At 38.7% G+C, this 26,470-nt stretch overlaps 1 protein-coding gene across 2 annotated transcripts in view; it reads left to right on the forward strand.

Annotated features, from left to right (window-relative positions):
• Nucleotides 1-2,242: 2,242 nt before the first annotated feature.
• Nucleotides 2,243-26,470, forward strand: part of LOC130101256 (rap guanine nucleotide exchange factor 4-like) — a 37,022-nt gene continuing 12,794 nt past the window's right edge. The window contains exons 1-6 of one of the 2 annotated variants that reach the window (XM_056266907.1): nt 2,243-2,487; nt 10,888-11,030; nt 12,195-12,283; nt 17,075-17,221; nt 25,444-25,516; nt 25,595-25,659. In XM_056266907.1, the coding sequence (XP_056122882.1) occupies nt 2,372-2,487; nt 10,888-11,030; nt 12,195-12,283; nt 17,075-17,221; nt 25,444-25,516; nt 25,595-25,659 (633 nt within the window). In that variant the 5' untranslated portion in view covers nt 2,243-2,371. Of the gene's footprint in view, nt 2,488-10,887; nt 11,031-12,194; nt 12,284-17,074; nt 17,222-22,963; nt 23,203-25,443; nt 25,517-25,594; nt 25,660-26,470 lie in introns of those variants that run through there. The other variant, XM_056266908.1, reaches the window with a different exon arrangement.

Here is a 26,470-nt window from a genome sequence, read left to right on the forward strand (position 1 = left end):
ATAACCTTGGTAACAGGGTTGAAAAGATTAGCTTGACAATTGCAGTCAAAATAATTTGTGTAAAAATTGAGAATATGAAATGAGATAATATACTTGTCTTTCCCACTAAAGGGTCCGAATTATCTTATTTATTGGATATTACAATTTTAGAGAATGTTGCATTTTTTGTAATGTGGGAAAATTATGCTGTAACAGGCTTGCATGCAGTATGCAAAAAAAAGGGGAGTGGGACACCATAGTGTGCCACATTCATGGAAAGTGCCAAATATATGCATATTCAAATATGTAAAATATTGATACTTCACATAAAGTTATGTTTTAAATGTTTAATAGATCTTCTGGACATAAGATATAATGGGCATTGTCAGTAATGTGGTATCGAACCTGTGAGATTTCTTTTGATTCAGTATGAATGTAGAGTCTGTCCCCAAAAATGCCAAGACTGAAATGAAATAATGCATAATGTGTCCATGTCGTTGTTATATGTATAAAAAGGTGTCAGGGATTCGCTCATAGAGTTCTGTACATAATCTTTAAGCTATTTTTGCATTCAGGTCACATGAGTGTCCAGAGCTTTTGCTTCGGCAGAAGAATTGTCACCTCTGCTGTCACGAGACTCAATCAACACAGTGAACCATTTTTAAGGGAAGAAGCTTTCAGATGTGAACTTCAACAGAGATAATGCATGATCATGCTTGCTTTTTCTTTAGCACAAGAGATGCATCAGTGACATTTCAAACTGATAAATTGACTGAAGAAGCTTTTTTTTCTCACTTTGTTGTTATGAAATAGGAACACATTGCTCCTTATACTTCAGCCAATGTCTAAATGTGCTATACTGTAAACATGTAATATATTATTGTGCTACAACATGTATGATACACTTAGTGCTGAGAATGTTTTTTTTTTTTTTTTTACCAGATCCCTGTCAAAGATATAATTTAAACACTGAACTTGTGAATATTTTACTCTTTTTGGTGGCAGGAATAAAGCGTCTATTCTTTTTATTATCTCATACTGTTTAAAATGAGTTACCTAAAATGTACTTCATGTGGTTATTATTATTATTAGACAAAATATTATTTAATTTAAATGTATATATTATTATTTAAAATAATTATATGTATTACTAATTCATTATATTAATGTTGCAAAATTTTTATTAAATATGTAATATGTATTAATAAACCAGATTACATTATGTTACACTATAAAAGGCTATTTTATTAAAAATAAGATTAGGTTTTAAAAAAGTCTAACAATTGCAACTGTTCCCTTTTACAGTGTAGCCAACTCCCTGGGTATGTCAAAATATGATTTAATATTATTTTAAATAATACATTAAATTAATTTATTTTACTTTATTTAATAATTAATTATATTAATATTGCAGAAAGATTCTTCAGTATTATTTAATATGAATAAAAATGCATTAGGTTACACCAAGAAAAGGTTATTAGTATTTGTATTATAATTATATTATGTGTGTATTTATTTTTTAATTAATTGATTGATTATATGAATATTTAATTAATTAAATAGTAATTGATATAAAATTTGGCGACACTTTATTTTAAGGTGACATAGGTACACGTTACTACGTGTACTTACTGTAGTAATAACAGTAAATTATGCATAGTTACAAGTAACTAACCCGACCAAACCTCTAGTAAGTATGTAGTGAATTGTATTACTCAGTACTTATTTGAGTGATTACAATGTAACTACGTCACCTTAAAATGTAACCTAAAATTCTTATTTAATATGAATGAATCGACATTAGGTTACACACACACACACAAAAATGTAAAGGTAAGATCAGGTACAAATAGCTAACAACTGCAACTGTTTTCCCTATTTACAGTGTAGCCATGCATGCGACAGTTGCGACTCCTTGTTTATTTTCCGACAGTGTGTGTGTGTGTGTGTGTGTGTCACCCCCGGGGAGAACACGACGCCTGACAGCGCGCGCTCCCCTTTCCTCGTCTCGCGTCTATAGATGTAGCTTCTCGCTGACCGCGTGCCCGTCATCACCATGGTGACAGTGCAGCATCAGCATCACCGCTGTCACCTACAAAACCTTAATGCATCATATCAGTATTTTAATCGATTCTCATCGCCTTTTCCGTGATATTCCCAAGCCCTCCCACTGACGTTATGTTTAAACCATGGCAGCCACGTAATGTTATCTTAACCATCGTCAACACAGATCTCCAACCGATAATGCTTTGCTGTACAGAACGTGACTTGTTTATCGTGTCAGTGAGCAGTCACGGTCGTAAACGATCGTTGTGCGCGTGGACGTGGTGACGATGAACCCACGCCACGGTGATCCAGTTGACGACAGAGGCGGGGAGGGGGACGAGCCCTGATGCGCGCGAGTCGAAGAGATCTGCGATTCACACCGGTCGAGCCGAAGATGGTAGCGGTGCACACCTCTGCGCACTCCGTGGCCTCCTCCGAGTGGATCATCTGCCTGGACAAGAGGTGAGAGACACCCGACCATGTCCGAAAGCGATTTTTTATTTACGTGCGTCCGTGCATTTCGATGTCCGGAGGGGCTCCAACAAGGTGACAGACAGTAACAGCAGAATGCGCGAGGCTCCGTCCTGCGTCTCTGGTGCATCACCTTCACAGCAATTCTCATCATTTATAGATTTACCTTTTTTTTCCTGAAGGGACATTTATTTCTATAAGCAAAGAAAATAACAAAAGCTGCTCTCTTTCTTCAACCAGGGACTATATGCTTCTCTATATAATTCGTTTGCTGGTCTCATATCATCTGAATTTGATGTGTGCATCCTTTTGGAATATTTGAATCATTCTCTAATGCAGTATGAATCAGACTCTTTATGTGCTGCGGGTTATTTAAACCAGATGAGTTTGGCTACTTATAATTAGGCACTCGCAGAGTCAACTTTTGGTCGTTAGGTCTCCAAGACAAACAAACATATTGACTATTAAAAATATCTGTTACCTTCTCACAGCCCCTCCTAGCCCAGACACATCCCTGCAGGTTACCATGGGGATGGGAGGGAAAAGTGAGATCACCTTACTGGGTGTGATGGGGTTTCAGAGGCTGATGTTTTTTAATGGACTCTTTAAACGTAGCCGAGCAAGTCGTCTTTATACTCTGATCAATGTAATGGTTCTTAAGGATGTCCATGGTCTCATTTACACCCGACACCAGGATGCATTGTGGGGATCAATAAATGTGCACACACACAAAGAAAAAAACAGGCTGTGCTGTTGGATGAGACTCTCTGCATTGTGCTGCTGTCTTAGCAGTTTCTACAGATCAGTCGCACCATAGTCTGGAAATGATCATTTTTGGCTTGTTAATCCTGATATGTCTAATTTGATGTGCTGTGGTCTATTTAGTAAATATGCTTGATGATGAAAGGGATAAATATTGCTGGGAAGACAGAGTTAAACTGTCTCTGTAGCCATTATCTTCGCCTCCATTGATATTCATATTATGTGAAAGGATGAAGCCACCTGTCAGAATAATGATCCCCCTCTGCACTGATTCTAAACACTGTGAGAAACAAAGAAGTGTGATAACCAGTTTAGTGATATTTATATACTCATATTGTATTAGCTTTTACTTTATCCTGCATATTCGGTTTCATTTTAGTTGAGGTAAACAACCATTTCTTAACAACCATTTCTTATTCAACCATGTAGGAAGACACATCATGGCCATATTCCAGGATGACAATGTCAAGATTCATCAGGTTCAAATTGTGAAAGAATGTTTAGGAGAGAGCATGAAGAATCATTTTCTCACATGAATTGGCACCTCTGATCCAGACCTTAAACTCATTGAAAGTCTTTGGGATGTTCTGGAGGAGACTTTACAGAGTGCTGGACTCTTGCATTGTCAATACAAGATCTTGACCAAAAATAAATTCCACTCTTGATGAAAATAAATGTTGTGATGTTATTCCCATCAAGAGGTGCATTAATGTTTGGTAAAGTCTCCTCCAGCACATCCAAAGACTTTCATTGAATTTAGGGTCTGGACTCAGAGGAGCCAATTCATGTCTGAAAATTATTTTTTATGCTTCCTCACAAACATTCTTTCACAATTTGACACTCCGTCTGTAAGGGTTCTGTCACTTCTGTCTAGTTTATTTCTTGGTTTTGTGACAGAGCTCTGACACTCCTGTTTTGTCATGTCTGTGTGTGGGCGCGCGGCTCCGAACGTTCTCTCTCTTGTCTGTATACCTTATGCGTGGTGTTTGGATCCCGGCACATCTGTCGAGTTTGGTTTCGGTTCTGTGTCGGGATTCGGACATTCATGCTCCGTGTGTTTGTCCAGGATGAGCTTACACTCGTTCTCATGCGCTCTGTCTTGTGAGCGTGTGGTTTCGAGTTCGCTCGTCCACGTGTGTTGTGTTTTGTGTAGCATGCGGTTCGTGTTTACATCGGCCACATGCTTTCATGTCATGTTTTGTCTTGTGCTGTGCAGCACACAGCTTGTGTTTTACACTAGCTGTGTGCTTTCATGTTGTTATGTTGTGTGTGAACACTTGGCTTATGAGTGTTCTCATTAGCTGCGTGCTCATGTCTCGTGTTGTGTGAGCACATGGCTGGTGATTTGTTTTACTGGCCATGTGCTTGTGTTCTAGTCCGGTTTGTTGTGAGCACATGGCTTGACGTGTGTTTCCTTGTGCCATGTGCTCTCCTGTCGATTGTCTAACCCCGCCCATCTTGTTACCTGATTATTGGTTCATTTGCCCCACCTGTTCTCCCTCGTTACCTGCCTTGTTTTCTCCCTATTTATTCTCCTTGTGTTTGCAATCCTGTGCTGGTTCGTCATCGTATTACTCTAGTCGTGTGTCTTCCCTGTCCCTGTCCCTGTCCCTGTCCCTGTCCCTGTCCCTGTCCCTGTCCCTGTCCCTGTCGCCAGTCTGTTTTTGTCTGTTATGTTTTATTTTATTAATAAAGAAGCCCTTGTTTCCTGCACTTGAGTCCTCGCTCCTTCCATCACACCCAACCCTGACAGAACGAACCAGCCATAATGAGGACTCAGCGGAAGAAGGGCTTGCAACATCCACCAGTCTCCACTGTCTCCAGCCCTCTCTACCAACACCTGCTGTAATTCAAGGTCTTGAGTTCCCTCCGTCAACAGGGGAATGACCTAAGAAAGTTTGCCTTGGAGTTCAGCGGTACTGCAGAGGGTCTGGGGCTCAACGACGCGGCATTCAAGGACCTATTTAATTATGCCCTTGTTGAGCCCCTCAACTGGTGGAGAATGAGAGGCCTGGATCACCTGACTTTTGGGGGTTTTGTGGAATTTCTGGCTTGCCAGGCAGAGAATGCTGCAGTGCCCCCAGTGGTTGCCGAATAGGCTGCAGCGCGCCCAGAGCCTCGCCCTCACAAGCGGAGGAGGTGGAAGAAGGCTTCCTCTGTTTCACCTGGTTCGGTGGTCCCAAGTCCGGTGGTCCAGGAGGACCCAACTTCAGTGGTTCCTAGTCCGGTGGTCCAGGAGGACCCAACTTCGGTGGTCCTAGAGCCGTCCACTCTCCCCGTCGCGCCCCCAGTGGTGGCTGAAGAGGCTGGAGCACCGCTTCACTTTCTGAGACGGAGAAGGAGGGCTTGCTGCGTCCCACAAGGCCCGGAAGCCGTCCCAAAGCCTGCTGTTGGCCCAGAGGCCGTCCCCAGGCTCCTTGCCCTGCCGGCGCCACCCTTGCTGCCAGTCAAGCTGGCTCTGCCCAAACTCCTTGTCCTTCCGGCGCCGCCCAAGCGCATTGCCCTGCCGGCTCCGTCCATGCTGCCAGTCATGCCGGTTCCACCCAAGCTCCTAGAGGCCATCCCAGAGCAGCCCGCTGAAGTCCCAGAGCAGCCCAAGTGTCTTGCTCCACCCGTGCTGCCTGCGCTGCTGGCTTTGCCCAAGCCCTCTCCACCAAAACACCCTGCACCGCTGGAGACTCCTTGGTCTGTCCCTCCGGCACCACCCTGGCACTCAGCCGGGATTCCAGACACGTCGGAGCCTCACTGGTCCGTCCCTCGGCTCCGCCCTTTTCTTCTGCCTGCACTCCAGAATTGCCAAAGCCTCCCTTGCTCAACCCGCCCATCCCTCCCGTCCCTCCCGTCCCTCCCTGGTCCCTAATAAAGACTTCCTGGACTGTCATGCTGGCTCTGTCTTGGCTCCCCTCCCTCCCTCCCTCCCCCCCTCCCCTCCCCTCTCCCCTCTCCCCCCTCCCCTCTCCCCTCCCCCCTCCCCTCTCCCCTCTTTGTCTCTGTTTTTTGATCTGCCTGTCTTGTCTGTTGTTTTTTCAGTCTTGTATTGTCATGTTCCTGTCTTGTTCCAGGTGTCGTCCCTTTAGAGGGGGGGTTGTGTCAGGGTTCTGTCACTTCTGTCTAGTTTATTTCTTGGTTTTGTGACAGAGCTCTGACACTCCTGTTTTGTCATGTCTTTGTGTGGGCGCGCGTGCGCTCTCTTGTCTGTATGCCTTGTTACATGTGCAAGGCGTGGTGTTTGGATCCCGGCACATCTGTCTAGTTTGGTTTCGGTTCTGTGTCGGGATTCGGACATTCATGCTCCATGTGTTTGTCCTCTGTTGTGTGTCTGTCTTGTCGTGTGAGAGTGCGGTTTCGAGTTCGCTCGGGGCGTACATTCTTGTGTCCATGTGTGTTGTGTTTTGTGTAGCACACGGTTCGTGTTTAAATCGGCCGTGTGCTTTCATGTCATGTTTTGTCTTGTGTGTGCAGCACACAGCTTGTGGTTTACAAGTTTTCATGTTGTCATGTTTTGTGTGAACACGTGGCTTATGAGTGTTCTCATTAGCTGCGTGCTCATGTCTCGTTTTGTGTGAGCACATGGCTGGTGATTCGTTTTACTGGCCATGTGCTTGTTTTCTAGTCTGGTTTGTTGTGAGCACATGGCTTGTTATGTGTGTTTCCTTGTGCCATGTGCCCTCCTGTTGATTGTCTAACCCCGCCCATCTTGTTACCTGATTATTGGTTCATTTGCCCCACCTGTTCTCCCTCGTTACCTGCCTTGTTTGTTCCCTATTTATTCTCCTTGTGTTTGCAGTCCTGGGTTGGTTCGTCATCGTATTACTCTACTCGTGTGCCTTGTGTATTCCTGTCCTGTCCTGTCCTGTCCTGTCCTGTCCTGTCCTGTCCTGTCCTGTCCTGTCCTGTCCTGTCCTGTCCTGTCCTGTCCTGTCCTGTCCTGTCCTGTCAGTTAAGCTGCCAGTCTGTTTTTTTCCCCTATGGGGTAGTTTTTGTTGTCTGTTTTGTTTTATTTTATTAATAAAGAAGCCCTTGTTTCCTGCTCTTTAGTCCTCGCTCCTTCCATCACACCCAACCCTGACACTGTCAGTTAGGGTTAGAAGAATGCAGCGATTTTTGTGTGAGCATATCAGTGAACACCCCTGACCACTCGGTGAGTTTCACGTCTTTGTAAACTAAAGTTTAATGCGTTTTAGGAAGGATTGTTCCAGTGCACCTGCCACCACCTGTGCTACCTACCACAGAAACCGAAAATTCTCGGGCCAGCAGCATGTGTCCAAATTTCAATCTTAACCGTTCTATTTCATCAGAAACGATCTTAAAACAGGGCTTTAAGTGTAAAATACCAAACTTGTCCTTTAAGGCCTACTGCAAAACCTAAAAAATTTGGAACTCAAAAAAATACATAGACAGAGAGACACAAAGGGGGAAGTGGGTTTTTTTTTTTCAAAAAGAAAGAAATGTGGATGAAAAGAGTGAGCAAGCCAGAGAGAGAGAGGCATGGCTTACACTGGCGGCCATTGTAATGCAGGGTCCGTTCTGTGCCCAGCAGATATATGCTGGTAATATTTTTTCCACTCCAGTGAATCTCAGCACATAAAAGACAGCGGCACTCTCGCCCTCTCACATCCACAAGAGCACAGGCAAACTGGTCCGGTCGGATCACATGAGATCGGCCTGGTGCGGCTCAGCGTAACCTGCGGGCAAAGAAATAGAACTAGTTAATGTACATTATGCTCATCACATCAGGTCAACTGGAAGCACTAATGCATAGAGTTACATAGCTGAAAAAGGTCTCCATTGCAGTCATTGATGTGGTTTTTCCCTCTTTCTGTGGTTTTAGAGAGTTCAAGCTCTGGAATTGTAAGTGTTTCTGTCCTGCTGGACAGTAGAGATCACAGTCAGGGAACTGCATTTCTGTTAAATCTGGAATTTCAATTTGCGGTAACACTTGACGGTTATTCTGACAGTAGCTATTCAGTCTGAAATGTATACAGCACTGCAGTGATTATGTATTTTTGTAGGCCAACCTCGATGTTAGCAACTCCTTGGTTCCCTCGACAAAAACCCAATAGAGTGCCACAGTTGGGGCCTGAAAGTAAAAACTCCATTCATTTTATCCATTAGGAAATTGATTTTAAACGATAACTTACTATAAAGACCGACCAACTGTGAGCTACGAGGTTGTTAATCCAATTTACCAACTTATGAGACAATGCTTATTTTAAAAAAGAATCGTGTTTAACAGTTAAATTCCTGGTGAAAACCCTAACAGAAAAACCACATGAATTTCACATGTTATCACATGTTTTCCACATGGTATCACACGAGTTTTTGCACATGTGAAATTTATGTGTTTTTTTCTGTAAGGGAAACTACATTACCCATGATGCTGTACAGAAAATTTAACATTAGCTCCACCCACTCCCATGAAGCCTTGCGAATGACGTAATCGAGTTGATTTCCCTTTGCTCTCAAATTACTGAAATGTTTGTAAATATAGGCTATGGTTATTTTGCAATACACTTAAAATATATTGTGTCAAAAGATTAATCGTGATTAATCGCATCCAAAATAGAAGTTTGTGTTTACATAATATATGTGTGTGCACTGTGTATAATTATTTTGTATATAAATGCACACACGTATATATTTCAGAAAAATATGTTATTTATATATAAAATGTTTATATTTATATAAAATACACATTATATATAGGCTACATTCAGTCTATATACATGCAAATATTTCTTAAATACACATGCATGTGTGGGTATTTATGTATTAAAAATAATTATACACAGTACACACACATATTATGTAAACACAAACTTTTATTTTGGATGCGATTAATCGTGATTAATTGTTTGACAGCACTAATTTATACATATAATGAACATTTGCAAATGAGTAGTTTACGACAAAAACACAATAGGATTTGCTATTGGCTTTTGGCTCAGTGACCAACAAAAATTGTATTCCTTTTATGAATTTTAAAGCCTAATTAGAATTACTAGAATTAAAAGATAAATGTAGGCTATTAACGGTCCCATGACTTCAACATCGCCAACGCTTCCGTCAACTTTTTCAGTCTTTATTTTAAAAATAGTTTTCCTCAAAGTTTGAGTTAGTAATATGATAGTTTACACGAATGGGGATATAAACACAACGAGGCTGTGAAAGCGGTCTAGTGAGTTTTACTGGTGTATTTCATGTCATAGAATAAAACGTGAAAATGTCTTGAGGTTGTGTTAACAACAGACCTGATTTCAGGCATTTACAGTTGCATGAAATTCCCTATAGTAACGTATATCTCTGTAAAATGGCTTCACAAACAAGAACAAATGTAGGGCGGGAGGGGAAGTTATTTTGATTAAAGATTATGAGGGCACAAAAAAATATGATGTGAACAGATAAATCATTTAGAATAAATACTGCAATATTCCATAAAAAAAAAAGAAGAAAAAAAAGAATTGTCCATTTTGATTTCATTATGGGTTTTCTTTAACCAAAAATCCATTCAAACAACCAATTAATTTTGCGACAATGGAACCGGAAGTGCTAAAATGCTAACAAGTTTCTGGGTTTTGGCTGACAGAATTACGTCGTCCATTGACATCCTCAGTACCAAAATGTATACATATTATATTACAAATGAAAATTAGTTAGGTTAGGTTAGAGAGCAAATAGATTGTTTTGTGTGTGTTGTTGATCATCTTAATTATCTGAGCATTAAAAGTAGACATCAAAAAGAATCAGCTTTAAAAAAAATGTTTTGATGTGTAGAAACAGTGACTGACCCACTTTAGTTTGTTGCAGTTGGAAGGCCAGTACTAATAGAGCAGACAAGGTCTGGTTTTCCATTTGGAGTCTTTTGTGGACCTCCAGTAGCTTGATTATTCTCCATATCAAATTTGTCCCACTGCCCTCTAGTTTGAAAAATGCCTTTGAAGTCTTAATTTCTCCATGCTGTAATCTCCATAGCAACAAGGCTTTACTGTATAAAATGAGTTCAAATTACAGCATACTGACATCGTTTGAGAGGCAGTTTGCATACGCACTCATATACATGTCACTTAATGAGCTGAGAAGCGAGAGTGTAGCTATATTTATGCAAAATGGAAAGAGGATATTTATGTGCTGGATCTACAGTGTCTCAATCTCTCATACACCATCAGAGAAAAATGATGCTACCTGACTGAACATAAAATAAAAAAGTCATAATTTGAGGATTATGTACTTTTGTTTGATCCGGTTCACACATCAAGTCCTGATAATGGTCAGAACTTCTTTGTTACTACCACAAACTAAGCTCAAAAGCTGCAAACACTTTTATCAGTTTCTCTTCACATTATTAGTTCAAATCAAGCTGCTAAATTTCCACATAATGACCCATTATTTTGGAAAAGACTATGTGATTCATAGCTTGTATTTTGACAGGACTGATGACAAAAACATTTACACATTCCTTATCAGGACAGCACAATTGTTGCATTCTAAAAAGACACAAGTTTGTTTGTGTCCTCAGCAACCTATTCACTTAACTGTCACATGCATCACTGCAATGTCAGGATTCTTGTAGGTCAGCTTGGTAAAAGAGTGTCCCAGACCGTAATGTCTATTTGTCTGTGTGTTTTTTAGGCCAGCAGAACGCTCGGGAGAAGATGTGGATATAATCCTGGCTCGGCTGAAGGGTGTGAAGGCCTTTGAGAAGTTTCACCCAAACCTACTGCAGCAGATCTGCATGTGTGGCTTCTATGAGTTCCTGGAGAAAGGCATCACCTGTAAGAACCACATTTACTATTGTATTTTCATCATGACGCTAACAGATTTTATTCCATTGAGGCCAGTCAGGAAATGTGTTTTCAAATATAGGAAAGAAATGAATCAATGAATCGACACATGAAAAGTAAAGATTCTTTTTGTGTGTAGGGTTTCCGCCTGTATGATTATTTGGAGATTAAAACAGTTTTTTTAAATACTTTTTGCATTAAATGCATTAGGATGCATTAAAATGATCAATAGCAACAGTAAAAACCTTTATGTTACAAATATATATATTTCAAATAAATGCTGTTATTTTGAACTTTATTCATCAAAGAATCCCTAAAAAAAGAATTATCACGGTTTACACAAATATTAAGCAGCTGAAGACTGGAGTAATGATGCTGAAAATTCAGGACATCACAGGAATAACGATTTAAAATATATTCAAATAGAAAAGTTATTTTAAATGGTAATGATATTTCACAATATTACAGTTTTTACTGTATATTTGTCAAATAAATGCATCCTTGGTGAGCATAAGAGATATCTCAAAAACCCAAGTTTTGAAAGGTACTGTACATTATAGGTTCTTCAGATCAGCATAGTGGATTCTAGATGGTTTTATTAATAACTAGAAACTAAAATGTTTCTGTAGAACCTAAAAATGTTCTCCTGTGGCATCAGGCTGTAAAACTCTGTTTTAACTGAAACTTTGGTTACACTTAGTTTCAATCATCCACTTAAGACATTCTATTAACTTTAAGTAACTTTGCAACTATATGTCAACTAACTCTCATTAGAGTATTGGTAGACTGTAAGGTTAGGGTTCGGGTCAGTACAGTAAGTTGATATGTAGTTGCGAAGTTACTTATAGTCGGTAGAATGTCTATTGGGGGAGCAACAAAATAAAGTGTTAGCAGAAGGTCTATTAATACGCTAATGAGAGTTAGTTGACATGTAGTTACTCAGAATGTCTAAAGTAGACCATTGAAATAATGTGTTACTGAAACTTTTATTGCTATGTAGTCCTGAATCTGTGCTAAAGGTGGAATTTGCCACCTAATGAGACAATAAGAACCACGTTACATTAATGAAAAGAAGTAACTGTCCAGACATCGAAATGAAAAATTCCTCTGCAATTTGCAGATCAGTATTCATAGACTCACTTTGTTTTCCTGCAGTGTATAGGCAGGGTGACATCGGCACCAGCTGGTACGCGGTTCTGTCTGGATCTCTGGATGTGAAAGTGTCTGAGACAGCCAACCATCAGGTAAGAGAGACCACAATCAGGTTCATTTGAAGCCTCAATCTGCTATAGGAGTCAGCTGAGAATGAGATTAGTAGTAGTTTGCCCTGGCAGACATCATTTGCATACAGAAACCGCTACAGAAGCTGCTGTGAGTGGGCAGACGGACGGTCCACGACTGGCCTTGTTAATAGCCTAATACACGAGGACGTTGAGCCAGGGCTGCTGGGGATGGAAGCATCTTTCTGTGAATCCACTGGGAATCCAATGAGTCACACTGTCAGATGTGTTTACTGACCCTGAAGCATTTATCACTTCCACACAAATAGAGAGAGACTTCCAGAGATTCCAGAAGGGTCTGTGTTTTGCATTTTAGAGCTTAAAGAATCTGTGTAGATTTTTTTTTTTTTTGTCGTTAATCTCCACCGAATAGAAATGCAGAAAAATCACTGTTTTAAAAAAGGTTTTCTGAACACTCTCCTCATTTGCCATTGGCCGGTCAAACAGATCCCGCACCAAACACACAAACACTGGTTCAAATAAAGCAATAGGCATATTGGACCGTTTTTGGAGTAATCAGACATTCTTTTAGACTGCATATTAAGCTGGGAAAGTCGCTTTTATTATTGGGGTCAGTAAGATTTCTTAAAGGTAGGGTAAGCAATTTTCAGAGACGCTAGCAATAGCAAGTTAGCTTTGAAATCATAAGATCCCACCGTCACTTCAGAGTGTCTCCAAAGCCACGCCTCCTCATGAACACACACAGCCAGAGCAGAGTCTGCAAAGCGTCATGAGAGACGGCATTAAACTACCTCATGTCTCAAAGCACATAACATTACAATAATAATGAAAATAACAACTTAAAGAGCATTGACCTTTACCACCTGACTGCTGCAGATTCATTTCGGCGTTGATAGTGTTCACATTGAAATGCATAAATTCGAGTCACAAACCGCTCTGAGTTTAAGTTCACGGGTTTCCATCTCTTCCAAATTTCAGTAGTTATGGTGTGGACTCAGCATAAGCTTGTTGTCTTGGTTTAGGAGGAACTGTAAAAGGCGGATGCTATTCCGGTTGCGGTGTTCAGTGGCTGATGTCTGTCTAACTCTGCATAGCATGAAACACGCTGATGACGCGTGATGTCTGTGCGAGCAGGTGCGTGGAGGTATGGAAATACATACGTTGACAGGCAGGTGGCAGGTGATTGGTGGACCAAATGTAATGATTGGATGAACATTTTATGGTCCTACACCTTATGGACGGTTTACATATAAATACATTTAGACTGCTTAACTTAGTGATTGCTATCAGGATATGAACAGATTTTCAACCAGCACAATAAAAAAATGTTTCTGGAACAAATTGCAGGAAAACACAGGAAAAACAGTAATATTGTGAAACTAACATGATTACAATTTAAAAGAACTGTGTTATATTGGAGTATATTTAAAAATGTAATTTAAATTACATTGATTAATTACTCCAGTCTTTAGGGTCACGTGATCTTTCAGAAATCATTCCAATATGCTGATTTGCTGCTCAAGAGAAATGTCTTATTCCAGTTGTGTGCTGCTTAATGTTTTTGTGGAAACTGTGATGCATTTTTCTGGATTATTGATCAATAGAAAGTAAAAAAAAAAAAAAAAAAAAAAAATCGTTTGTAACATTATAAATTTATTTACTGTCAATTTTTGATCAATTAAAAGGGGCTATGTAGAATTTAGAAACCCTTGTTATTAGAGACACCGATGGCCATTAAGTGAATTTCATTTCAGCCAGCAACTTATTGCTCGTACTCGTGTCTCGTCTCGTGCACATCATGACATGTAACGCACACGCGTTATGGCGCAGTGCTTTTTCATGTTTGCTCAGAAGTAAAAATAAGTTGAAAATACCTTTGCAGGAATATGTTAACCCTCTGGGGTCCTTCATTTCAGGGTCACACTCAGGGTCTTCGGGACCAAATGGTCCGGAAGGGTTTGATTCATATTTATTAAAAGAAAATCATATATATTTTTTTTTACTTGTTTTTTATAAAAAAAATTATTTTATTTTTTGGTGTTTTGAGAAAATTTTATGATTTATAATTAATATTTATGCAATAATTATGACCCATTTTTTCCCATTTAATATAATATAATTTTTTTATAAATATGTTTTTTTTTTTTTTTTTTTTTTTTAAAGCTGTATTTCATTTTAGAGTCAAGCCTAGGCCTCATGAAAACAATTTTTGAAATGAGATGGATACCATCTGCTGGACACACTGAGCATTTTTATCACGCAATAGCACATTTTTACCACTAGTGGATTTACAGCTCTCTGTAGAAAGGGTTCAGAATTCTTGTGAGTTTTGCACATCTTTGACAATTTTTTTCAGGTTGTTGATTTTAAAATATAATAACAGATTCTCAAAGACTATTTTTGTCTTGTTTTTTGTTTGTTTGTTTGGTTTAAATGGTAATTTGAAGTGCCAGTTTTACTTTATAATACAGATTATTATAAATATATAATACAGTGTGTGTGTGTGTGTGTGTGTGTGTGTGTGTGTGTGTGTGTGTGTGTGTGTGTGTGTGTGTGTGTGTGTGTGTGTGTGTGTGTGTGTGTGTGTGTGTGTGTGTGTGTGTGTGTGTGTGTATGTGTGTGTGTCTGTTTTGCACTCTTGATGTTTTAGAGATTCACCCCTTCACTGTTGAGTCCTTTTTTCTGCATCCTGGCTGATTTGTAGATTGTATGCAAAAAAAAAAAACTCTGACAATTTCCCATTCATTTCCTATGGGGGTCATTTTTGACCAAAGAGCAGAAGTGTGACGACCACTTAGCATGCTTGGATCATGACCTCAATATTTTTTGTTTGTTCACATACCTAATACCATAAAAGTCACCTAGTTTCGTAACATTCCGATGAAGCTGTGATTTTTAAAAATTCAAAACATATTTATGTAATCTGAATTTATTAGTGTGTTTGTGTATAAAAGTGTGTGTGTGTGTGTGTGTGTGTGTGTGTGTGTGTGTGTGTGTGTGTGTGTGTGTGTGTGTGTGTGTGTGTGTGTGTGTGTGTGTGTGTGTGTGTGTGTGTGTGTGTGTGTGTGTGTGTGTGTGTGTGTGTGTGTGTGTGTGTGTGTGTGTGTGTGTGTGTGGATGTGTCTGTTTTGCACTCTTGATGTTTTATAGATTCACCCCTTCACTGTTGTGTGCTTTTTTTCTGGATCGTGGCTGATTTGTTGATTGTACGCACAAAACAACTCTGTATTGTCACATTTTTGTCAATTTCCCATTCATTTCCTATGGCGGGTCCACACCCTGAGTGTGACCATTTTTTTTACAACCACTTAGACTATTCAAATCCTGTCCCCAATTTTTTTGGGTGTTCATATACCAAGTACCAACAAAGTCACCAAATTTCGGACCATTCCGATGAAGCTATGATTTTACACATTTTTTTATTTAAATTCTTCGGGTCCATTTGGTCCTACTTTACATAAAGATCAAATAGCATAGGTCTAGAGAGGCTTTCTTAGACAACCAAGTCGGGGAATGTCTCTCTTTTTAAGTTTCGTTACAAGCAGTTCACGACATTGGCATTAAAAAATCGATTAATAGCCTCCACGAAATTGCTTTCATATAGCCCTTTTAATGTGTCCTGACTCCTTGCTGAATAAAAGTAGTCATTTATTAAAATAATAAAAAATAAATGACTGACCCCAAACTTTCGAACAGTAGCTATTGTATGCTAAAATCTCAGTAGCCCACTGTATGCTAAAATCTGAGAAGAAATCTCAGGTAACGTTATATATGAACTCAATACATTTCTCAATGATTCTTCCAAAATGTCTGAGCTATTCTACCCATATTAATTGTTATACTTTCTGACAGTATCGATCAGATTTGTTTCTATTTTCATTTCTCCTCAGGCATTTTGGCAAAGTTACTTAACCTGTTAACTGTCAGTCCCACTTTTTGAGCATAAAACAAAAATGAGAACTCCTAACAATTAAATGAGAACATTAATTCTCCTGAGCTATGAATGAGCAACCTCTGAATACTATTTTCCCCTCTGAGCCTGTATGCATCATAGCATTCATTTGTAATGCATTCTGGGTAGTACTTGCCTGCTTACATTCACAATTGTGTGTAGAACTGACACAAAGCATCATGTTATGCTTCTCTTCCACACTTTCTCACAAGGATGTTTCCCTGCAGCTATGAATGTCCTGTATAGAGCTGTACGTGTGTGTGTGTGGTATGTGCATGGTAGTAGAACACATTTCATTGATGCAATATTAACAGTGTGTTGCTCCATTTTTATGGAGTGATCTGTCGGGCAATATGTTATTATCACACTGCTCTGATCAAATGAATGTAAACCGCAAGACAGGGTGCAAAAAAGAAATGTATGCTTGTATGTTCAATGAGTGTGTGCGCTTGTGTCTTCTGATCTCGGATCATTTGTTATGTGCAACAATATCTTTAAACCTCATTGAGCACATTCCCGTACAGTGTGCATACATTTACATAAATTACATAAGGAGAGTCATTAAAGCAATAGTTCACCCAAAAATGAAAATGATTTTCAATGCAATTACAATGAATAAGGGCTGAGTGGAGCTTTGAATTTAAGTTATTATTTACTTCATTTCTATTCACCGAAGCCATACAGATTTGGAACATCACAATGGTGAATAAATAATGGCAAAGTTTTTATTTTGGGTGAATTTTTCCTTTAAGATCTTTATAATAAGCTTGCAAAAATGTTATCATTGTCTCTCTCCCTCTTTATGTCTTCTATTCTTCTTATTATTTCTCCTTTTTCTGTAGGATGCTGTAACGATCTGTACTTTGGGAGTGGGAACAGCATTTGGGGAGTCAATTCTGGATAACACTCCTCGACATGCCACGATCGTCAGCCGAGAGAACAGTGAACTTCTGCGCATCGAACAGAGGGAGTTCAAAACCCTGTGGGAGGTTTGTGTGTGCAAGTGTTGCTCAATGTTTTCATTACAGCTGCTATTAGTGATTAAATACCCCTACTGGTTGATAGGCAGAACAGAAATGGCTCTCTAAAATGCAAAAAAGAATCTGGCCGTGGCCCGCATGGTTTCTTCTCACAGCGGGTTTCCTGTCTTTGGAGGGCAGGGTATTTAGAGGTTGTTTATAAGCGATGTAATTCAGTGGCTAAGTGTGGCAGAAATTAAAGTGCCCCTATTATGCTATTTAAAAGGTTTCTGATTTTGGTGGTCTCCTATAAATTTACATGCATCCAAGGTCAAAAAACACTATTTTCCTATAAAATACATTGCAGTATCACCTCTTTTCTCACACTATCTGAAATGGTTCAATAAAGGATCCAATTTCTGTAGACACTTCCGCTCCGACAGCCTACTCTGCTCTGATTGGTCAGATGGCCCAGTCTGTTGTGATTGGTCTACCGCTTACAGCATGTGTCAGAAATGACATGCCATTACCATTTCTGAATTTCAGCTCCGGAGGCTACCTCAGCACGTGATACACAGTGATACGAACAGTAACAATGTCATCAGTTTTTGAGCCCTAGCCCTCATCCTTTGGTGCATGCAAAGTGGAATTGCTTTCGCATGAATCAACGTCAAAGTTGGCAGCCAATGAAGACCACAGGCTGGCATTAATAGTGTTACTATTAACCTGCGTAGGTTCGAGCAGGGATAAGGGTGGAATTACTGACGACTCGTTTCAGAATCAGTTCTTTCTTCTTCTTTTTTTTGAGACAATAACTCCATTTCTTGTGCAGTTTGATCTCTTAAACTTTGCAGACCTTTTACATTCACAAACAGCTGTATATTACACACTGCATGAAGGCTAATATCTGAAAATTAATAGGGGCACTTTAATTTTGATACGTTTTTCAGAATAAAAGACATTAATATCTAGTCATTTTGCTTCTCAATGTCTAAATATTTGTACAAGGCAAAAAAACTTAGTAAGAAAATCTTTTCTCTTTTTTTTGCGATGTATGATTAACACTGGCATCTTTGATTTTGAACGTTTCGAATGTCATACGAATATAATCATACTATATTTGCAGAAATGTGCTTTATGCATGAAATATAGTTCATAATAGTTCAATATAACTCACCGTCCATATGAGGTGCGTGGACCAAAAAAAAAATTGTTTTAAAAAGTAAAAAGGTTTTGAGTGTGTGGGCTTTTTGGAATCATTTCCCTTATGCATAAAATATCCACATGCTACAGCAGTTGCCAAAATTAGCAGTATACTATGGTGTAAGTTGTATAGGTTTCTTCTATTTCATACCAACTGTGAGTTTTATTTATTGACTACTAATTTTTTTAGGCTGCCTAATATTTTTACATTTAAATAATATTTATTCGGACCAAAAATGCAAACTAACCTAATTGAATTAAACATGCAACATAGTAATAATAAAACTGTCACATGCTATTGGTTATCATTACATAATGCATACTATTCTTCATAGTAGGCCGTATACAGTATATAGCCCTGTAAGCAGTATGCATATATATATATTCCACTCCGATCAATGCCACTGTGACTATAATAAGGCACTTTTTCAAGACCAATCACTGAGCATCAGTAACACTGGGTGGCGCTCTCTGATATGTTAACAGCTCGTAACAGTCAGTTCCTCTGGGCTGTTCAGCACAGCCATTTGCCAAATCCCAGGCTTTAACAGGCTTTCAGAGTGTTTAAGTGTGTGCGTGTGTACGTGCGTGTGTGTGTGTGTGTGTGCGTGTGTGTGTGTGTGTGTGTGTTGTAAATGTAAACCAGTGGTCTCAGCAATAATCGATTCAGGAGTCATGTGTTGGTCTTTGAAGTTTTTCTCGTTAACTGAGCAGAGAATTGGGGATAAATGCATTGAGATGTTGTGAAAAAGGCAAGATATCCGTATTTATTGCCTTAAATGGATTTGGCATAGTTGTTAATTCCCAGTAAGTCAGAAGCTTTTGAGTGTGTTTGGGACCATATGAAACGCATTACACAGACACTTAATATGTGGTGTCTTCATTGTTGAATCTTTCCGTTATGCGAAACATAGTCTGAACTCTGAAATGATATCAAATACACTAAAAAAATGTAAATGTAAAAATGTAAGCCTTTTTTTTTCAAGATTTACACATTTCAATTAAGAGTAAAATTCAATCAAATTGAATTGAATAATCCCTACATATTATTCATTTTATGAATTAAGAATTTTAAGCAAATAAAAAAAATAGAGCCTAATAAAACATTTTGTATACATCTTAATGGAACAAGAGGATGGACCATTTAGTTTCTGTGATTCGTAAATGAATGAAAATATGTTTCAATTTAAGTTTAGGGTTTATACAAAATGTATTTATTTATTGGAAAGAAATGAATACTTTTATTCAGCAAGGATGCATTAAATTGATCAGAAGTGACAATAAAGATCTTTATAATGTTACAAAAGATTTCTATTTCAATTAAATGCTATTACCGTACACAACTGGGTAATAACTAGGTACTACCCCTGAACCTACCCCTGAACCTAACCTTAATCTATGTTGTTGACTTAACATTAGGTAAAAAAAACTGTAAGTACATTGAAAATGCACGTACTATAAAATAAAGTGCAACCGAAATGTCTTTTTATCAAAATAATTATATAAAAAATATATCACGGTTCCACAAAAATATGAAGCAGAACAAATGTTTCTTGAGCAGCAAGTCAGATTTCTGAAGGATCATGTGACACTGAAGACTGGAGTAATGAGACTGAGAATTCAGCTTTACCATCACAGGAAAAACTACATTTTAAAATATATTAACATAGATAACAGTTATTTTAAATTGAAATAATATTCCACAATTTTACTGTTTTTACTATATATTTTTTGATCTAATTAATGCAGCCTTGGTGAGCAGAAGAGACTTCTTTCAAAACATTAAAATACTTTACCAACCCTAAACCTTGAAATGCTGTATATACTGAATAGGGGTAAGAGATGGGAATGGGATCAGGACATGATGATCCAAGACTTGAACCTGAGCTCCCTAAAGCCAAAGCCTCTTAACATGTGCACAGCCAGGATCTGATATAGTGTCATGAAGAATCTGTGTGTTCTGTATTGTAATAACTTTGATGTGCTCATCATTTCTGATCCTTTCAGCATTAAACATGAAGTGATTGTGACTCAATGTGTGTCAGAAGCCACACAGAGGCTGTCAGGCTTCTGTCTTTAATGCTGTGTGTGTAAATAGTATCACCCGTGTCTCACAGCTTGATAGTGACCATATGTGCCATATTTTTGTTTCATATATCTTACACATGCAGCTAAATAATCAAACATACAACATGAATTATGTATCAGTCTCTGCTTCATCAATAGAACAATGTGGGCGAAGATCTCTCTGTCTCTCTCGACAATTTTCCTCCCCTCTCTCTCTCTCTGTAAACCTCCTCTCATTTAGACGAGTGCTCATGAGAGTGTTTATGTGTACGAGTAGTGTGTGTGAAAAGGTGATAGAGTTCATATATTTGTGTATATGTGTGTGGTGCACCATTTCAAACCCTTTCAAACTACCCTCGATCACGATGCGTACTCAACTATAAAAATGGCATAAAAGTGTTTTTATAATTTCATATAGGCCTATGCACAGCTAAAGCCTCGTGCACACCAGGACGATTATCGCGCACGCTTATCGCCAGACGTTTTTCGACGTGTCTTTGTGTTCATATCATACCCAAGTGATTTTCACTGGTGATGCGCCAAGTGAACGCTATGAAAGTAGATGGCGCTTATTGAAAAACAGAAATACCCCGGCACACATGGTGGCGCTGTGCAACTTTACTACCCATAACTCATCCCTAAAATCAGAGGGAAATGATAGGTGAATAACACCAAAGTCCTTTTAGGCAAGTCCTGCCACTCGGCCGCCATCTTGGCAACGCCTCCGGGCAGCTATTTCGGACTAACAAGACCAGGCTCCTATCTAAATGAATGGGCAGAGAGCAGTGGTCTCTGGGACATAAAAACTGCATGTATAGAAACAGCAGTAAAATATGATAAAAATCGCTGAAAAAGTTTGATGACTTGCCCCAAAATAAGGTTTAAAACGCCCTTTTCCCCACAGGTTATACTTTTACTACGCATGCGCAAGGGTTCTCGTCTCCGCTGTCGCAAACATCAACTGTGCGCATGCGTCAGTGGAACCAGACGATAGGCTTAAACGTTTCCCGGCTTGACTGTTAAAAGCAGACGATTGGCTTTCCAGCAGGAGGGGCGGGACATGTGCATACAACCGCCATCTTTGGCGTTACGGGTTTTCCCTATATAGTTGTATTGAGGATTTAGGAAGTGGCATGTCTCTATATAAATTGTCTCTGATAACACTGATGTAGAAGCACCTAACCCTGGTTGTAAGCCTAAACTTGACATAAACTGTAAACTTGTAAACAAACCTCAAATCTGATTGGTTGATTGGAATGTTGTTCCAGGAAGATGTTGCACTTGATGAAACGACGTTCACCGTATTAAACTATTAAAGGGTTAGCTCACCCAAAAATGAAAATTCTGTCATCATTCACTCCCCCTCATGTCGTTCCAAACCCGTAAGACTTTCGTTCATCTTCAGAACACAAATGAAGATATTTTTAAAGAAATCTGAGAGCTTTCTGTCCCTCTGTTGACAGCTACGCAACTACCACTTTGACGCTTCAAAAAGTTCATAAAGAGATCGTAAAACTAATTCATGTGAGTTGAGCGGTTTAGTCCAAATTTTCTGAAGAGAAACAATCACTTTTTATGCTGAACAGATTGAATTTAGGCTTTTATTCACATATAAACATTCATAAACTTACACATCAGTTGTGGTAAACGGAAGGTTTGACAAATGAGGTTTGTTCTCAAGCAAGTACAGTTGAGCTTCTGTTTATGTTCGCTGATCAATGTTTAAATGTCAATAAAAGTCTAAATTCAATCTGTTCCTCATATAAAGCAATCGTGTCTCTTCAGAAAATTTGGACTAAACCACTGGTCAAATATACAGTCAAAATATACGGAATAAATGCATCAATGTGAACATGGCTTTAGGTTCGGTATCTTTAGGTGTGGTGTTAAAATGCCAATGTGAACGCTAAGCGGACCAGGACTAAATGTTTTTTTTTTTTTGGTACAGACCAAACGAATTAAGCGAACTGAAAAACAAGTGTGAACACACCCTGAAACTGAAATAAAAATAATTTAAAGCTAAATATAAATATATTTTAAAAACTAATGAAACCACATTTGTATTACTAAAAAATTAAACTAAAACTAAAGATGAAAACTGGAAATAAAAACAAAAACTAAATACTATAAAAGTATATTAATAATACTAAAAAAACACTACACTCACAAATGGACTGGACTTGATCTATGATTACATTAGTGTCTACCTGCCTGGAAAAGGGCTGAACTAACTGATCCTCAAAGACAGACTAATGTGATAACGGTGATTTCACTACAGCTGTAGGGCACACACACACACACACACAGCTGTCTGTTCAGTGTAAATAAAATTTAATACCCTTAATAATTGATGAAGCCATGAGCTTTTGAGAGCCTTTTAGCAGCCCATAGTTCCCTCTCTCTCCCTAATGTGTAATGCTGTGGTACAGGGTGAATTGAGTGAACGCAGCCCTCTGATTGGCTACAGCTATTGCCTGGCAACGGCGACTGAAGTCCAGTCAGATTCTCGGCCAGAAAGATCCAAAGAGCAGCAGACACTGGATCACATTATCCACACGTGTGTAACTGGAGCGCTAGGGTATGTGTGTTTGATTTGATGTCTGTGCATCTGACTGAAAAGGAGAGAGGAGGCATTCTGGGTTTTCCTGGATAATGCTGGGAAGTTGGCAGGGTTTAGAAAGGAGACAAGCATCACGTCCCTGTGGGATTCTTTGTCGGACTACACTACACAAACTCTTAGGGTGAGTCCCATTGGCTTCAATAATGCCACATGAACAAGTATTTGGTGCTATTTTCATACTGTATGATCAAGAAACCACACTTAAAAACGATATATTAGTACTAGCTCTGGGTTCAGAGCCGCATCAATATCACTGTGGTTTTTGAGGTTAATGATGTCAGAGGTCTTTTTCACCAGTGGTATTGATTCTTACTGGTGCTAATTGATACATGGTTCTGCTTTTTGACACACGTTCTCTTCCTGCGTACCTACCCTACATCTGATTTTTAATGCGTTTTCAGAATGTACTTTTTTCCCCGATAGGATGATAATGACTTGATAAAGAGGCCCTGTTCTTGTCTGGCAATGTGAGGTGAATATCAGCTGCTGAAAGCTGAGGATGTGCGTTGAATGTTGAGGGGCTTCTGTCTCTCTGGGTCAGTCCTGTGCCAGGCTGTAGGGGACACCGCCTGACCGGGCCCTGGGGGGGGGAGTACACACTTGTTCTGTGTGCTTATATGCTGTTAACTGCACAATCCTAGCTGAATTACTTAACCTATGTGAAGACAGCCAGCTGGAAAGAACAACGTGTTATTTTGTGTGTGTGTGTGTTGGTCTGGGGGATGGGAGAAGTTAAGAAAAAGTTAGCTTTTGTTTAAGCTTCAGGAAACAGGAAGGAAGCAGGATATACAAAGTGCATTTGTGTGAATGGAACAAAGCCTGTTTGAAGACTTCAAATTAGTGGCCAAAGGAAACCTTCTGCTGTAATCTGCGGTTGTAAGCCTCTGCGGTTCTTTAACACTAGACATTCAGCTCACTTTATCATAGAAAGAATGTCCTCTGGACACTGTCCGTTCTACTCAATGGAAGCACAACGCCTCCGAGTGCCATGGGTCGTAGTTCTGCGTTTAGAGTTAATGAAGGCTGTTTTAGATCAGTCCACTCAGAGACCCTTAATCTCACAGTATGTGGTGAAGGATCCTGTGGAGTCCCTGCCTGACATGATGTTTAAAAGAGCAAAATCGCAACACTTTTCATACTTTTGGATGCTTTTAAATATTTATGGGTCATAATTCTATTCTATTTGCACTAGTATTTACACTACTGTGTAAAAGTTTGGGGTTATGAATTTTATTTTTTTTCATTTATCAAAGTGACAGGACAGATATTTATAATGTAAAGATTTCTATTTTAAATAAATGATGAAAAAATATCTCAGTTTCCACAAATATATTAGGCAGCACAACTGTTTTCAACATTAATAATAATATGAATTGTTTCTTGAGCAGCATATTAGAATGATTTCTGAAGGATCATGTGACACTGAAGACTGGAGTAATGATGCTTAAAATTCAGCTTTACATCAAAGGTGTAAATAAAATTTTACATTCAATATATTCAAATAGTAAACAGTTATTTTAAAGGGTAATTACCTTTCACATTATTCCTGTTTTTACTGATTTTTTATCAAATAAATGCAGCCTTGGAGAACATAAGAGACTTAAAATAATCAAATAAAATAATATTACCCCAAATGTTTAAACGGTAGTGTGTGTGAGTTGATTTTCCTAACCTTTATTTTCTAATATGTATCTAATATTTATTTCTAATACCTTTATTTCTAATATTTCTCCTTAAAATGTATGTGAAAGTGTCCTCATCTTTATAAATTCGTACTTTATAATGTGGGTGACGACTGAAAAAGACATATAATGAAGAGTATATCTTGAATCTAGTTAAGTTTTTTTTCTCATTTTAATCATAAAGCAGTGAATTTCATTTAGATTTAGTTTAATGTGTGTGTGTGTGTGTGTGTGTGTGTGTGTGTGTGTGTGTGTGTGTGTGTGTGTGTGTGTGTGTGTGTGTGTGTGTGTGTGTGTGTGTGTGTGTGTGTGTGTGTGTGTGTGTGTGTGTGTGTGTGTGTGTGTGTGTGTGTGTGTGTGAACTCTAGGTGAGTTTGGGCCGGTGTCAGTGTCTCATTCATTGCCTCAGCTGCATGTGGCACCTTGTCATCGATCACCATGGCGATATGGAAAGAAAAATAATGAAAATATCTGAATATTCATAGTGATTGCTGCCAAGCCACAAAAGGCTTCAATCTGATTGGTGGAGCTCAGCATTCTTACTATAGAGCTTTTCACTTTAATGATGTAAAGCCAGTCATTTCACTTGTATGAAAATGACTCAGTACAGTTTGAGGTAATGGGGGGGGGGGGGGGGGGGGTTGTAATAAATTTTCATTGTGTTATTCTTTATGTTGCAGAAATACAGGCAGTGCATGGCAGGGCTTCTCGCTCCGCCGTACGGAGTGATGGACAGTGGGGCTACAAATGACAGTGAGTATCACACGCAAACATACACACTCACACAAGACATCAATGATGATTTCTCAGAAATGTCTTTGTTTGATGCAGGAATGCCAGACAAAGAGAATCTAAACAGCGACCCTCTCAATTTTATGTCCAAAAACCTGAATAAGGTAGGATTGTCCATGTTCCCATTCATCACCTTTACATTTTAACAGGTTATGTGGAATCAGTTTTGTTTTTATATAATTTTTTGTTTAGTTGTTGGCTGTTAAAATTAATATTCACATTCGCTGGTATTGTGATGTGTCTGTGTCTATGTGTCTATGTTATTACTGCCACTGTACTTTGGACAATAAAAATCAATAAAAAAAAAACTTATTTAATTGATCTGCCACTCTTCCCTGAGAGTGAACATTTTTGATGATTCATTTGCCAGTAATTCTCATTTCCATCCTCATAACTCAAGACCGCAGACTCTCGTCACCTCATTTTTATGCTAATTTTGTATAATTAACCCTCTGTTGCACGAAAAATTTTACCTTTTGGTTTTATTTGAATTTTTTATTTCATCGGAATGGTACAAAACTTGGCACTTACTATGTGAACACACAAAAAATCATGGACATGATTCGAAAAGGTAAAATGGTTCTGAAAAAAAATTGTTTGGAAATTGGAAATGAATGGAAGATGAATTTCATCTAGTGAAAACTTTTGGTACTGCGGCCAAACAAAATCTTTCTGAAAGCTCATTTCATATCATGAAATATCAAGCTCAAATTTGGAACACAACTTTAAATTTATGGCTTTGATTTTCTTTCAGTTTTAGAGTAAAACGTGTTTTTGAAAATATATATTTCATATTACAATTGAAAATAGTATTTGTGTTTATTGTGCATTTTTCATAACAATAAACGTTACATTTTTGAACTTTTTTTAAGTACACTTTTGTCGTCTTTAAAAAGAGATCAAACTTCAGAGTGT

This window comes from Rhinichthys klamathensis, unplaced genomic scaffold, assembly GCF_029890125.1.
Source record: "Rhinichthys klamathensis goyatoka isolate OS25496 unplaced genomic scaffold, OSU_Roscu_1.1 h1tg000254l_1, whole genome shotgun sequence".
Taxonomy (NCBI): domain Eukaryota; kingdom Metazoa; phylum Chordata; class Actinopteri; order Cypriniformes; family Leuciscidae; genus Rhinichthys; species Rhinichthys klamathensis.